Here is a 14,659-nt window from a genome sequence, read left to right as displayed (position 1 = left end):
AGGAGAATTTTGAGTTAGGTTTTTAAAGGGACTAGACACAAATGGAGGTGATGGGTGAGATCCAAGTGGTTTTCTGAAAGGGAGAAACGTCTTCTGGCCCAAGGGTTTAAATGAAGGTTGGATTTTATTATTTCCCTGGTTTAATAGGGTTGGGGTTTAGGCAACCATCAAACAAAGAAAATGAAATTCTCAGACTGGAAAATCAGCAAAGATTGTGCAGAAAGTCAGTGCTCTGAGTGTTATATATACCCATGGAGCCTAATGATCTCAGAGTGGAGTACGCTCTGTTGATTAAGTACAAGTTTCCTGAAAAGGGACATTACTGGAGCAACAGCAGATGGCTCTTTGCTCGATCTGCCCTCCATGCTCATATTTGCATTTCATCATTCCACTGACAGGCATAAATAGAAATAGTGAACTGCCTGTTTCTTTTCCTCTTTAATTTAACAATAACAAATACTCTGCATTCAGAAAAGCAACATACAAAATAGGGAAGTAAAGCCAAGCAACGGGAAAGAGAATAAAAGCCCAGAGATTCTAAATCTAGGTAATTTTTTTCAACTATAAGCAACATGGCACCATTTTCCTGTGTCATGCCTGGAAGCATCCTTACGTCCTTTCTACAGAAAGGCAGTGAAATAAATCAACCAACCATTCCATTTGTCAGCCTTAACAAGTTTAGAATAACTTTCTGGAAGGACTGGCATAATTATTATAAATTAGTTCACTTGTAAAAATTAACATATTTTGTGTTTAGTCTTTATCAAAGGTATCTATACATGATATAGAAATTTTGCTTATAAAGCAAGATACAATACTGCAGATGTATATGATAGCAAATATACAAAAAATTAAAATATAAATATGTGCACAGAGCAAAACAATACTAAAAGAAAATACAATAAAATTAAAACAAAGTTTACCTCAGTGATGAATTTTAGTGAGTTTTCATTTTTATTTTTACTTTTCTCTACTTGTAAGTTTTCTAAAACGAGTCTGTATCAAATGTATATTCAGAAAAAGAAAGAAAATATATATAAATGGTATTATAATTCTGACAAGGCAAATAGGTAGTCTGAACTCTTTTCAAAAGAAAATAAACACTTAGCCAAAACTTATAATACTACAAAATGAGCCTAAAAAAAAAATGAGCCTAAAAAAAACCTTTGGGTGGAATTTGGTCTCACATACCCTCAGATTACATCATCAGTAGACCGGAAAAAAATACACATGCCTATGTCTGCAACTGAAGGAGGATTTTATTTACAAGGAATATCTCTTCAGAGCTTACTTGACAAGAATCAATATCCCGGGGCACCTGGATGGCTCAGCTGCTTGAGTGTCCAACTTTTGATTGACTATTGATTTCGGCTCAGATCATGATCTCATGGTTCGTGAGTTCAAGCTGCACATCTGGCTCCATGCTGACAGCATGGAGCCTGCTTCGGATTCTCTCTCTCTCTCTCTCTCTCTCTCTCTCTCTCTTTCTGTCTCTCTCTCTCCCCCTCCCCCACTTTCTCTGTCTCTCTCTCTCAAAATAAATAAATAAACTTAAAAAAAAAAAAAAAAAAGAACAATATCCTGAGATATCTCTCTCCAGGGATTTAAAACCTCCTGGGACTACCCTGAAGACCAAATAAATTTATCATTTTACCAGGGGAATGTCTTTTCCAACTGAATGCAAAGTCACATACCTATCCTGGACCCAAGATTTCACCTTTTGGTTCTCAGGGCTAACTTAAAGGCAAATTTCAGGAATTACTTTCTGTGACATATTCTAAATAAGAACCCTTGCATTGTATTAATCCCACACAACTCTTGTATTAATCCCATAAAACATAACTCCCACAATTCCTATAGCACACTAAGAACACTTTCTCTGGTAACTAAAGGTTTTATTCACAAGCAGGTGATACACTTAGTTGAAAAATGCCGAAATACAGAAACCCCAAAACTGTACATTAGAAGTTTCACTGAAAATTAAAATCATAATCAATATTTTAACAATTTTCAAAAAATCTCCGCCAGAGGGAGACAATCTTACTTACTTTAACTTCCACAGTCTTCCCTCCGTGTTCAACATGTCTCTCTACGTATTCAGAGGACAGCAAATCGCTGTAACAGATAGAAATGGTGATTAAAAGGGACCCTGAGAGTGTAAATCACTTGAAAGTCACCAAGTTTACATATATCAGCTTTCTGATTTTTAACTCAGATTTGAATACAAAAAGAAAACTTTATAGGTGTCTCTCTGTATCCCTCCCCCTCTCCTACTTTCTCTCTCTCTCTCTCTCTCTCTCTCTCTCTCACACACACACACACACACACACACACACACACACACACCTGGACTTCTAAAAAAATATGAGGTTAAATCACCTGTCACCCAATGCAGCAGAGCTAATGCCACTGGTCAAGTTCAACAGGTCTCGGAAACTACCATAAGGACACCGTTATTTGCAAGACATCATATTCTTCCTGGTTTTACTTTAGTTTTTATTAAATAGTTCCGATTTGCTACTGTACTTGACCATTTTTAAAGTGTGATATATTAACCTAACAAAATAATCCTTTCCATCACAAAAAAACATTAAAAAGGGGGCAAAGGAAGGTAGAAGAAATGAGAAGGAATGTGCTTTCAGAAATTTTAAATAATTCTTTTTGAAATCTGTCCTCAACAATCTTCTTGTATAATTTAAACATGCTTACATTATCTTAAATATGCTTCTCTTTAATTCCATATATATATGAAAAAAAATTCCCCTTTAATGGTGGTGCCTCAAGAAACAACTTATATAACAAGTCATAAAGTCTGAAGATTTTTAAAGCAATAAATAAATAAATAAGTAAATAAATAAATAACATTAAGTAAAAATAATTGTGAAGCTATAAATTTCTAAATGTATTAATAGACATTCAACCAACTAAATAATCTTTTTCACAGTGTTATGAAGGTCACCATGCCAAAATTGTCCCAATCATTTCAAAAATGTGAATTTCTGAGCACACAGGTCTGCTGTGATAAGCACCCTGTCTACAGTTGCTTGAAATGTAAACAGAATGATCAAACATGTGTTATATTAACCCAGGCACCATCATCAATTTCCTCCAGCATCTGACCCTTACATTGCCATTTTGGAAACCTATAATCATAGCTTAAGTCCTTGTTTCATTTATCTTTGTAATTTATTTTCCTATTGATGTTATGGGGGAGTCAGTTAGGATGCTCTAAGCTGCAAGATGCAGAAAACACAACTAAAAATGGCTTAAACAATCAGGACATTTATATCTTATTTCTTGTTAGAAATTCCAGGACAGGTGTAATGTGAATATGCTTTTGCAAATCTCCAGATGTTAGACGAATAAATCTGGAGTTCATAAAATACACGCAAACACATTTTAGATGTCTTAAATATAGATAAGTACTAGTAAACAAAATTGTGTTAGATGCGCCAGAATGCAAAGGATGTGTAAAGTATAACTAAGAAGATCATGTGTGTGTTACACACTGATAGAAAGGGATGGATGACCAAAAGATACCTAATGTTCATGAGGCACCTGGGTGATAAATGTTCATGATATAATAAATATACAAAAAAAAGATACTAAATATCCAGGATACACTATACATAAACACTTATTATTTATGAGGTCTTCATTCAATACCCATGGCTTCTCAACTTCCATACCACTGACATTTAGAGCCAGATAATTCTTTGTCTTGGGGGGTGTCTTATACACGGTCACATGTTTAGCAGCATCCCTGGCCTCTACCCACTAGGTGCCAGTAGCATCACACAGACACACACGATAGTCATGACTATCAAAAATGTCTCCCAATATTGCCAATGTATACTCACGGTTAAAATAGCTTTGGTTAAGAAACACTGCTGACATCCATTTCTGCCTCATGTTTTCTTTGCCCCCAAAATACAAAGAGAATTAATGACTGACCATCAAGCTAACCAGCAATTTACAACCCCCGACCAAGCATACTGTCCCTGTGTAATTCAGATACGGCAAACGGGTGTCATTAACTTGGACTACCTTTCACCTATGGAGCTTGCCAAAACCTCACCTCTAGTCCTTGAAACCACATCATCAGTAGGGAAGATAGATGCAGCAGAGAGAGAAGCAGAACATATGAACACCGTGTACCCGAGGATTAGCCGGAGCGATTCTTCCATCCAACTTGCACCCTAACCTAAGTGTGCTAACCTACCCATTTCTTTCCTCTTGCTTGTCACCACGTCCTTAAAATTAATTCAGCAAACCATGTGACCAGATTTTAATTTGGCATATGGGGGCTAGCTTGCCTGGTAGTATACTTGTAGACTACCATTGCAACAAAGTAACTTCCCACCAGACAACAAGGCAGCTCCAGAGTTAGCTTGTGTGGTGGCTCAGCACAATTGTGTGACCAGGCATAAGTTCATCCTTCTGTTCTGCCATCAGTATAGTGAGTGATCTGTTCTCTTAACTGGCTCCTATCATGACCTAACATGGCTACTGCAATTCTAAGCATCTCACACAGATAAAAATATCCCACGTTAAAAAACAAACAAACTGTATTTCCTTAAAAGAGTCAGTAAACATCACAAAAAGCCCCTAGCATTCATATTCTCAAACATGTTTTTCCAGAATTACCTTACTGGGCCTTGCCAAAACAAATCTTTTCACTGGGAAATTTGTCTTTGAACAATCAAGTTCTCCTTCTCCAGAGCCTGGCATGTATATCATGACTACCCAAGAGAGAGCTGAATAATGTTAGGGGGAAGGATGGTGGTGGAGAGAGTGTCTGTTGAACATCCAACCAACAGTTGTCTTTCTTTTATCTCTTGCTTGCTTTTTTTCCCCCTTATTATGGGGTTATCAGATAGTATTTCACAAATCTCCAAGGCCTTCTAACAAAAGTAAAGCTGCTTGATAAAAATCTGCCTCAAGCAATATATGTCATTGTTCAAGCATCCACATCTCACCTTCTTAGGCGTGACCATACCCCGAACAGGAGAGATACCAGCCAGATGTCTACAAGAGACTGTCCCCCAACCTTGTATCGGTCTCAAACAACCTCCCCAGAAGTGGGAGAGAAAAACTGCCATACCCAGGTAGTGTTTATTAGCAGAAACTATTCCTTCCCTTGGGAATCTTAACAAATAAATGCATACACACAAAAAAATAATTCAAGGAAAGAGAAGCAGGAAGTCAAAAATAAGCAGACATTTGAGAGAAACAGAGTTGTGTCGGTGGTGAATACCAGAGGGAAACCCCAGATCTCTGCTGCTTAGGTCCCGGGACCCAGAACAGCACAGCCCTGCTGCTGAGTATTGGTGGGATCCTTTCTCCATCAGTCACCTGAGTAAACCCCCTAGCACGAGTGAGATCAAAAGCAACTAGGTACAATATCACTCAGAGAAGTTGTGATAGTAGTAATAATCACAATAACTTCTGAAAAACAACTTTTGAATCTTCCAGGTTTTCAAAGTTCAAGGGAATATTTTCTTTTCAATTATAAAATCTAGGAATTAAGAGAGTTTATGAGTCACCACATGAATGTAATTACAGCAAAGAAAACTCCCTGCTCAGGAATTATGTAGCTCTATACCTACAGGTATTGTTGGAAGGGGTTCCATGTAATTTAAACTAAAAACAGCCCTGAAAACTGGGTTTTGTTTGTTTGCAGTATTGTGGAAGTCTGCTAAGTATTGCTATTTTAATTATTAGGCTGAAAAACCTTATATTTAAAATGTCACTTTTCCTCCACTAAAGCATAAAATCTTGACTACCGTCTACTTAGACCCTAAGCAAATTTTCTTGAAGCCTCCTAATTAGAGATAATAAAAATTACCTTAAGTTCCTTTCCTTAGATCGACATTGTTTACAGTTAAGCAGGGATCTATTTAAATAATCTCAAGTGCAGGAAATGGGGAATCTCCTTAACATTGGGAAATTTTATTTTACTGTAAAGTGAGAAGGTAAAATTTACTCTATGTTAACGGCTTACTCGAAACTGATGTGTGAATGCTAACTTGTGAATTTTGAAAGATGAAAACTGAAAATCATTTTCAATCAAATTATAAAGGCTACTTGTTTTACAAAGAAAGTAGGGAGATGTTTTTAAAATTAGAAATGTAGTCTGAGGCCTTTTTTTAAATTTGCTTACCTTAATAAGCCTAAAGAAAGCATAACAAATACAGTGTAAACGTTCTCAGTCATAATAACGATTACTCTTTGTCTAGTGGGCAACTGTCATGAATCAGAGGCAACTGGTAAAGTACAAAGATTCTGGAGTTTAAATATGAAACTAGTATTTTGACTTCCTATCCAAACTGTCATTTATTTGCTGTGTGACCTTGGTCAAGTTATTTAATCTTTATAAACATAATTTGTCTATGGAAATAATATGAAGTTGGTAGGTATTAAACCAGAATATGTGTGAAATCCCTCCCACATCCTGATTCCAAACACCCCATTCCCTATTCACCGTCTCCTAGCCATCTTTCCCTTAAACTTCCACTTAACTCTTTGGCATTTATTTATTTTTAAAGTTTACTTACCTATTTTTTTTTTGGGGGGGGGGGAGGGGCAGGGAGAGAGGGAGAGAGAGAATCCTAAGCAGGATCTGCACTGTCAGAGTGAAGCCTGACACAGGGCTCAATGTGGGGCTCAAACTCACATACCACGAGATCATTACCTGAGCAGAAACCAAGAGTTGGACATCAAATCTAATGAGTCACCCAGGAGCCCCTGGAGACTTTTAAACAATGAACCCTACCTACTGATTTTTCACTGTCCTTTACCTCCCTCCTGTCCATCTAATCTAACTCATATTCCATGCTCTGTCATGATAATCACCCCCTTATATACACTCTAAACTTCCATACTTCTCTTGCTCTGCTCTCTCCACTATGCTCACTTGGCCAAACCTCAACTGTGGCAAAACTTACCTCTTCCGACAGTCAAAGTCTGTCCTCAAAAAGCAGAACATCCTGAATGGTGATATGTTGAATTTATGACCACAATTATCAAGTGGTCCCTCAGCACAACACTGCCCATCAATCCACTAATCAATTTACTCTAAGAGGACCCTTCCAAGCCTTTCTCTCCAAAGTATTCCTTCATCATAACTCTCTGTTGATGACCTCAATTCTGTATTCACTGAGAAAATGGAGACACAAAAAGACTACTTCACCTTTCCAATCAACAGACCAACTGGCACTCCTATTTCTAAACCAGCCTGTACAAGGATGTCAAAGAGGCATCTCAAACTCAACATGGCTAATGCATAACTCTCTCAGCCAAATCCCAATATTCACTTCTACATTCAAAATGTACCCTAGTAATAAATTTACAGTGAAGAAAACTGGGGCATGTCACCTTAATCAAGTGATCAGTTAACATCATCAGTAATGGAAAAAACCAAAATCATGTGCTTCCTGAAGTGATACACTGAGAAGGACATATCATTTACAGTATTCCCACTAAAAATACCAAAGGAAGAAACGAATGAATGAAGAAATCTGAACCAGCATTAGATTTTCAAAATAACAGCCTTAGAGCAAGCTCTAATCTAAGGTACTACCAGTAAAATGTGACCTCAAGGTCAAGATCAAATCAAAGATGCATTTGTAAGACCCTTTGTTAAGACCTCAGAAAGACTTAGGGCTGTTTTACCTGGATTATATCACCTATATAAGAGTTTCTAAGATTCTCCAGGGCCTACCTACCAGTAGCTCAGATACACAAAAGAGTTTCCAAGAATCTTAAAAGCACTGTCCTATAGCATCTTAACTCAAAGTCAAAAATAGGGAAGGGACTCCCCCCCAAATGAGGTGTGGCTATGGTTTTGTCCAATGGGGTAAATCTCGATGAATTCACACAGAACCCACCAACAGAGCAACCACCAGCTTTGGTCAAAATGGAAAGTCAATGAAAAATTTTTAGTCAGGAAGCAGACCTAGAAAGGTATTTAGATTAAAACTGGGCCCATTTCTTATGGAAAAGAAATGGTGACGCAAACAGTACAGCCAAGAACCACAGGCAACCACCCCCAGGAAGCAGAACAGAGCCTTAACCTACATATTCCCTTTCCCCAAACAGGGGAAACCTGGCTGAGTATCAGAATTTCAATCAACTACATGAAAGCTAGGTACTTCCTATTTCCTCCCTTTTTAAACAAGAGTATCTACTGCAGTCATCCTGTCCTCATCTCTCCCTTTGGAACTTGAGTGTTTGTGGAACAGCTCATTTGTCTTCTCAGTTCAAGGGTCTGTACCTGAGTTACTTCATCTAATAAGCTAATTAAATACCAGAACCTGATTCAGATGATGAGGACCAGAGCCCTGAGCTCAAGTCTGATGCTATAACGGAATGAGATTTTTCAGGAATGTTTGGAGGAATTGAGTGCATTTTGTATTTGTGAGAAATGTAAATAATATGTGGTCAAAGGATGGACTGTGGTTAATTAAAGATGTCTAGGGGCACCTGTGTGGCTCAGTCGGTTAAGCATCCAACTTTGGCTCAGGTCATGATCTCACAGCTCTTGGATTTGAGCCCTGCATAGGGCTCTGTGCTGATAGCTCAGAGTCTAGAGACTGCTTCGGATTCTGTGTCTCCCTCTCTCTCTGCTCCTCCCCTACTCATGCTCTGTCTCTCAAAAATAAATAAACATTAAAAAAATATTTTTAAAAAGATGTCTACAAATTATTTGTCACTTCTCTTATAGTCAAGTGGAGACCATTTCTCCTCCCCTCGAATCTGAGCTGGCCCTGTAGCAAATCTAATGAGGCAGAAGTAATACCGTGTGATATCTGAGGTTTGCAGTTTCTACTTTCATGCATGTACAATTCTCCATTTTTCAATCTCTGAATCCAGCCATCATGCTGTGAGAAAGCCTAAGCAACCACATAATAAGATGCTTGTAGAGGACAACCAGAATCCTGACCCGATAGCCCCAGCTGAATTCCCAGCCAATGGCGGCACCAATTTCCAACCATGTGATTGAGGCCATTTTGGATCCTACAGATGTAACAGTGCCCCAGCCAATACTATATGAAACAGAACTGCCTAGTCAACCCACAGATTTGTACAAAATAATAATTTATAAGGCAGTAGGCTGACCGTGCCTGTTTATTCTCATCATTCAGTAACTGTTAATAGTGCACAAAATTAACATCATGTTTTCCTTAGAGCAGGCTCCAAACGAGCCCAATGTAACTTACTTGGGATAATAAAAACAAAAGGATCATAAAATTTTCATATATGACTATAATCCATCCATTAAAATATGGAAACGCCCTATGGGTCATGGGCCACAATGGAAAAATAGAGATTTCATTTGGTTTCAAAGCTTTTCAGAAGAACATAACTGGGAAAATGAAAAGTTTAGGAATCCAAATTTCATTAACTTACATAAGAGGTATAAGAAACTATAAGCTTAGGGGAAAAAAGAAAACACTCTTCCAATTCTCTCCATTTTATGCATTCCCTCCCTCCAATTCATCTTCTCTTTTGTTTTTTTGCCCCATCTAATCAAGAATTAATCTCTTAGATCCTTTTTATTTTTTTATTTTTTTAAATTTTTTTTAACGTTTATTTATTTTTGAGACAGAGAGAGACAGAGCATGAACGGGGGAGGGGCAGAGAGAGAGGGAGACACAGAATCGGAAACAGGCTCCAGGCTCTGAGCCATCTGCCCAGAGCCTGACGCGGGGCTCAAACTCACGGACCGCGAGATCGTGACCTGAGCCGAAGTCGGACGCTTAACCGACTGAGCCACCCAGGCGCCCCTCTTAGATCCTTTTTAAAAACTAGTATCTTTACTGAGAATCTTCACTACAGAAAATAGATAAATGTCCTGGACATTCATACCACTGAGAATTAATCATCCATTCTTCAGCCCTAGTTTGTGCCAGAACTGTTGCCTACATCCTCAGTATGTAATAACTAGTATTTAAAATTCCTATTTTGTTTAAAATAAATTAAAAGGAAACAACTAAATTAAAAGCTTACTTAAGATCTGCCTTTTGGATGAAAGTTTCATTTTATTCCTTTCCAAAATGTAAATATGAAGATTCCTTTCCTGCTTATACACTTACAAGAGATTTTCTGTATACTCTGTGCCTAATGGTGAGGCTACTTCAGTTATGCTCAACTGAGGAAGTCATAATCTGATGAAAATTTTCAAGGAGCTTTCAGTGTGCATATAAGGACTAAGACCTTTAGAGTAAATGTGATTAGGTGACAGTTGAATTGGGCACTATTATTAATACTGCTTCTTATTTATAGAATCCTTATTCCTACTAAGGCAAAGGTATCCAAGCCTGGCTTAGCAGCAGAATCACAAAAAAAAAATTTTTAATGCCTGGGAACCACCCCTAACCCACCTACTAAATCAGAATCTCCTAGGCTTATTTTGACATACAAAAAATGTTACCAGGGCATTGAAGTATAATCAGACTAAGTCTACAAATATTCTAGCAAAATAATATTAATATAACAATGTGTTAGTATATTTTGACAATTGTGACTCATTACCCCGCTGAAAGCCAAAGATACTAGGGAACACAATGCAGCAAAGCAATAAAAAGAAATCCCTGGTGAATCTTAATGGCACACAATCAACAGAGGGAGGAAAAAAATGGCCTTTTGTCCATTAAAGCTAAATCAAGGAGTCATTTAAAAAAAATTGGGGGGCACCTGGGTGGCTCAGTAAGTTGAGCATCTGACTTCAGCTCAGGTCATGATCTCACAGTTCGTGAGTTTGAGCTCTGCGTTGGGCTCTGTGCTGACAGCTGGGAGCCGGGAGCCTGCTTGGGATTCTGTTTCCCTCTCTCTCTGCTCCAACCCTGCTCACGCTCTGTCTCCCTCTCTCAAACATAAACATTAAAAATTTTTTTTTAATTTTTTTTAAGTTTTATTTATTTTGAGAGAGAGAAGGAGCATGAGTGGGGGAAGGGCAGAGAGAGAGGGTGAGAGAGAGAGAATCCCAACCAGGCTCTGTGCTGTCAGTGCAGAGCCAGATGCAGGGCTCAGTCTCACAAACCAGGAGACCATGACCTGAGCCAAGATCAAGAGTCCAACATGTAACCAAATGAGCCACCTAGGCGGCCCAAGGACTCATTTTTTAAAAAGAAAATTGACAGACTTACTTCAATATTTAGTTACATTTCCCATGAGCACCATAGAAATGAAAGGTTTTGGTACTTGTAAAAAGTTGTAATCCTTACATATGGTTCAAATAAAGTGTATTAATTAAACATTTCCATTTTTATATTAATTACTTGAAAAGCATTCTCAACAATGTAGGGCTAGCCTCAAACTCTCTAATGCCATCTGCCCAATGAACATCTTTACCTTCTTTGTCTCCTTCCTCTCCACTAACCATATTCTGGGAGTATGACCATATCCCTCAGCCAGACGCCATTGTCAGTAATAAAGAAGAACTCACTGCTAAATTCACTGTTCCCCACCCCTACCTATGTGACTTCATAAGCTGGAGTCAAGTGGGAGTCTCAATTCTGCCTGTTCCTAGAAGACAGCATCTACCTACCATCAGCCCATACAGCCTCATCATGGCAATATGCTCCCAAAATATCAAGATTAACCTACTTCAGGCCTATTACCCTAGTTCATGTCTGTCACCTCATGTCTGTCAGGCTCCCAAATCATCCCTCATCTCCAGATCTCAAATCCCTTTAGGGATCTGTCACTTTGTCCCACACTCTCTACCCTAGATACCCTTTAATGATGCCCTCTGGAATTCACCCATGGCCATTAGAAAAATCTCCAGTCTCTTCCTTTAACACTTCCTTCACCATCTTCCTCTGGGAAACAGCTCTTCACTATAGGATCTGCTTTTCCTGCACCCCCTTAAGTGGGGGCTGCACATCCTTACTAAAGGGATGTGGAAAGATATCCTCCATGTTTCTCATTGCCATGTCATTCCATCCTAGCATATTCCACCAAAAATCACACCACTTTATAACTCCTATCATCAGACTATACCACCTATCACTGATCCTTATAGCAATTTATTGATTCCTGGTCAACTCCCCTCCTGCTGTGGACATTTTAGCTTCTAGTTTTCATCATACTCTCCAACACTACTCTGTTGTAATTATTGGTGATTTTGATATTTACCTAGGTGACCCTTATAATTCTGCCTTCTCAGCTCCTTGACCTTATCTCCTCTGATGATCTCCTCCATTCCTTCACCTACATTTCACCTACCATATAAATATTCTAAATTCCAAGGCTCTCACTCTCAGAGCAACTTCTGTCCATATAACTTTCTCCTTCAATACCCCATTTCAATTCTTTGACCCCAGTGAGATCCATAATCCACTGAAATTACTACCATTTCACTGTCCCTCACCACCCTCATGTCTCACACCCTTCCTTGCTCAGCTTCGATTCAATCTTAATATTCACTGCTTTGTAACTTTCCCTACCCAACTTCTACAATATAATTCTCCCTGGACTAAACCAATCCTGATTAAAGCCCTTACAAGCACCAGGCCTACTCAGTGAAAGTGAATGAAGCTGAAGAGCAGCCTATCATCATGTTGACTGTATTCGCTTTACAATGAGGAACACTGACCTCAACAAATCCTTTAAAGCCATCTGGCAACTTCCCTCCTAGTCTAGGAATTAGCTGTCCAGGTAATTATCCAAAGCCAACACCCCTACTCATGCACCATAATCCATCCCTTCTTGCCTACCAAGGGATATGGCACCAGATGTTGTTCCCTTTCCTGCATCATCAAATTCCCCCCTTCTATTAGATCTTTTCCACCAGCACGCAAACTCTGTTATTTCTCCCATTCACAAAAACAAATAAAACAATTCTTAACATCATTTCCCTATCCAGCTGCTACTACATTTCTTTCTGTCCATTAAGCAAAACCACTCAAGACAATTACCCATAGTCAATATCCACCTTTCTCTCCTCTCCTATCTCTTGAGCCCATCTAATCAGATTTTCACCACATCACTTCACCAAAACAGCTCTTAACAAAGTCACAAATTACTTACCTTAAACTAAATGTAGAAATCTAATGGCTGATTCCCAGTCTTCATCTTACTTGACCTATAAGCAGCATTTGATACAACTGATCACCCGTCCTCTTGAAAATATTTCCTTACATTTCCAACCAGGCACCACACTTTCCTGGTGTTTCTCCTACTTCTCTTGCTGCTGTTTCTCAATCTCCTTTGCTAGTTTCTTCCTGTTTCCCCAATCTTTAAACAATGTAGTGCTCTGAGGCTCAGTCGATGGTCCTTTTTTCTTTTTATACTTAGTCTTATGGTGATCTTACCTAATGTCTTCTGTTAAATAACAAGTATATGTTGATGACCTTCAGATTTATATCTCCACTTCAGAATTCTCTGAACTTCAGAATAATATTTCCAACCACATAGTAACATCTCCTCCTTATCAAATAAACATATCACACTTAACTATATCCAAATTTAAGTTCCTGATCTTGCTTGACAAATGATTTTCCAATAGTCTTCCCACCTTCATAAATAGCTACTCCATCTCTCCAGTTACCCTGGCCAAAAACCAAGGAGTGATCACTGACTCCTCAATTTCTCTTATATACCATATCCAGTTGATTATGCCAACTCTGTTTTCAAAATATATCCAGAATGTGACTTCTATTGCCACCATTCTGGTCTGAATCACCATGGTATCTTGCCTGGATTATAGTAATGCTTAAGATCTATGTGTCAACCTGTCAATATTTTCCTAGTCATTTGTGTGAAGATGATAATAGTCCCATTTTTAGAGAGAACACAGATTAACAGGCTTTTCTTACCCACTGGTTATGATGGTCAAATTTTGCCCCCTTTTTTTTGTTGTTGGAGTATAACTAACATACAGTGGTACATTCAAGCGTGCAACATATTAATTCAACAATTCTATCCATTATAGTTAACGTCCACCACAATAAGTGTAGTCACCCTCTGTCATTATGCAATGTTATTACAGTATTATTGTTTATATTCCCTATGCTATACTTTTCATGTCCACGACGTACTCTGTAATTAGAATTTTGTACCTCTTAATCCCCTTTATCTATTTCATCCATCCTCCCACCCACCTGTCCTCTGGCAACCACCAGTTTTTTCCCTGTTTTTAAGAGTCTTGGGTTTTGTTTGTTTGTTTTATTTTTTATATTCCACATATAAATAAAATTATGTATTATTTGTCTTTCACTCTCTGACTTATTTCACTTAACATAATGCCTTGTAGGTCCATCCACGTTGTCACAAATGGCAAGATTTCATTTATTTTTATGGCTGACTAATACTCCACTATATGTATGCATCACTTCTTCCTTTATCCATTCATCCATTGGTGGATCCCTAGGTGGCTTCTGTATCTTAAATCATTGCCCTCTTCTGAGAAAGCAAACTTTCAAAATTTAGTAAAAGTCTTAAAATTCTGATATTCTTGACATTCAAGAATCTAATGAAGGAAAATAGCTATAAATATAAAAGATATTTTATGCCATTTAAAAAATAGTTATTATTTAAAAGACTAGTGTTGACAAGGCTACTAGGGAACCAGTAGCACACACACTGTAAGCACAGAATTTTTAAAAACTCAAGGAGGGCAGTTGGACAGTACATCCTGAACTTAAATAGTTTT

The 14,659-nt window shown here is 38.1% G+C and overlaps 1 protein-coding gene across 20 annotated transcripts in view; it reads right to left on the bottom strand.

Moving 5' to 3' along the window:
• The window catches only part of ADAM22 (ADAM metallopeptidase domain 22), a 236,042-nt gene that overhangs the window by 112,389 nt on the left and 108,994 nt on the right, over positions 1–14,659 (bottom strand). For all 20 annotated transcript variants that reach the window (XM_060632418.3, XM_060632400.3, XM_081795026.1 and 17 more), the window contains exon 4: positions 2,049–2,115. In XM_060632418.3, coding sequence (XP_060488401.1) covers positions 2,049–2,115 — 67 coding nt within the window. The remainder of the gene's footprint in view (positions 1–2,048; positions 2,116–14,659) is intronic.

This window comes from Panthera onca, chromosome A2 (assembly GCF_046562875.1).
Source record: "Panthera onca isolate mPanOnc1 chromosome A2, mPanOnc1 haplotype 2, whole genome shotgun sequence".
Classification (NCBI taxonomy): Eukaryota; Metazoa; Chordata; class Mammalia; order Carnivora; family Felidae; genus Panthera; species Panthera onca.
This window is presented reverse-complemented; position numbering and strand designations above follow the sequence as displayed.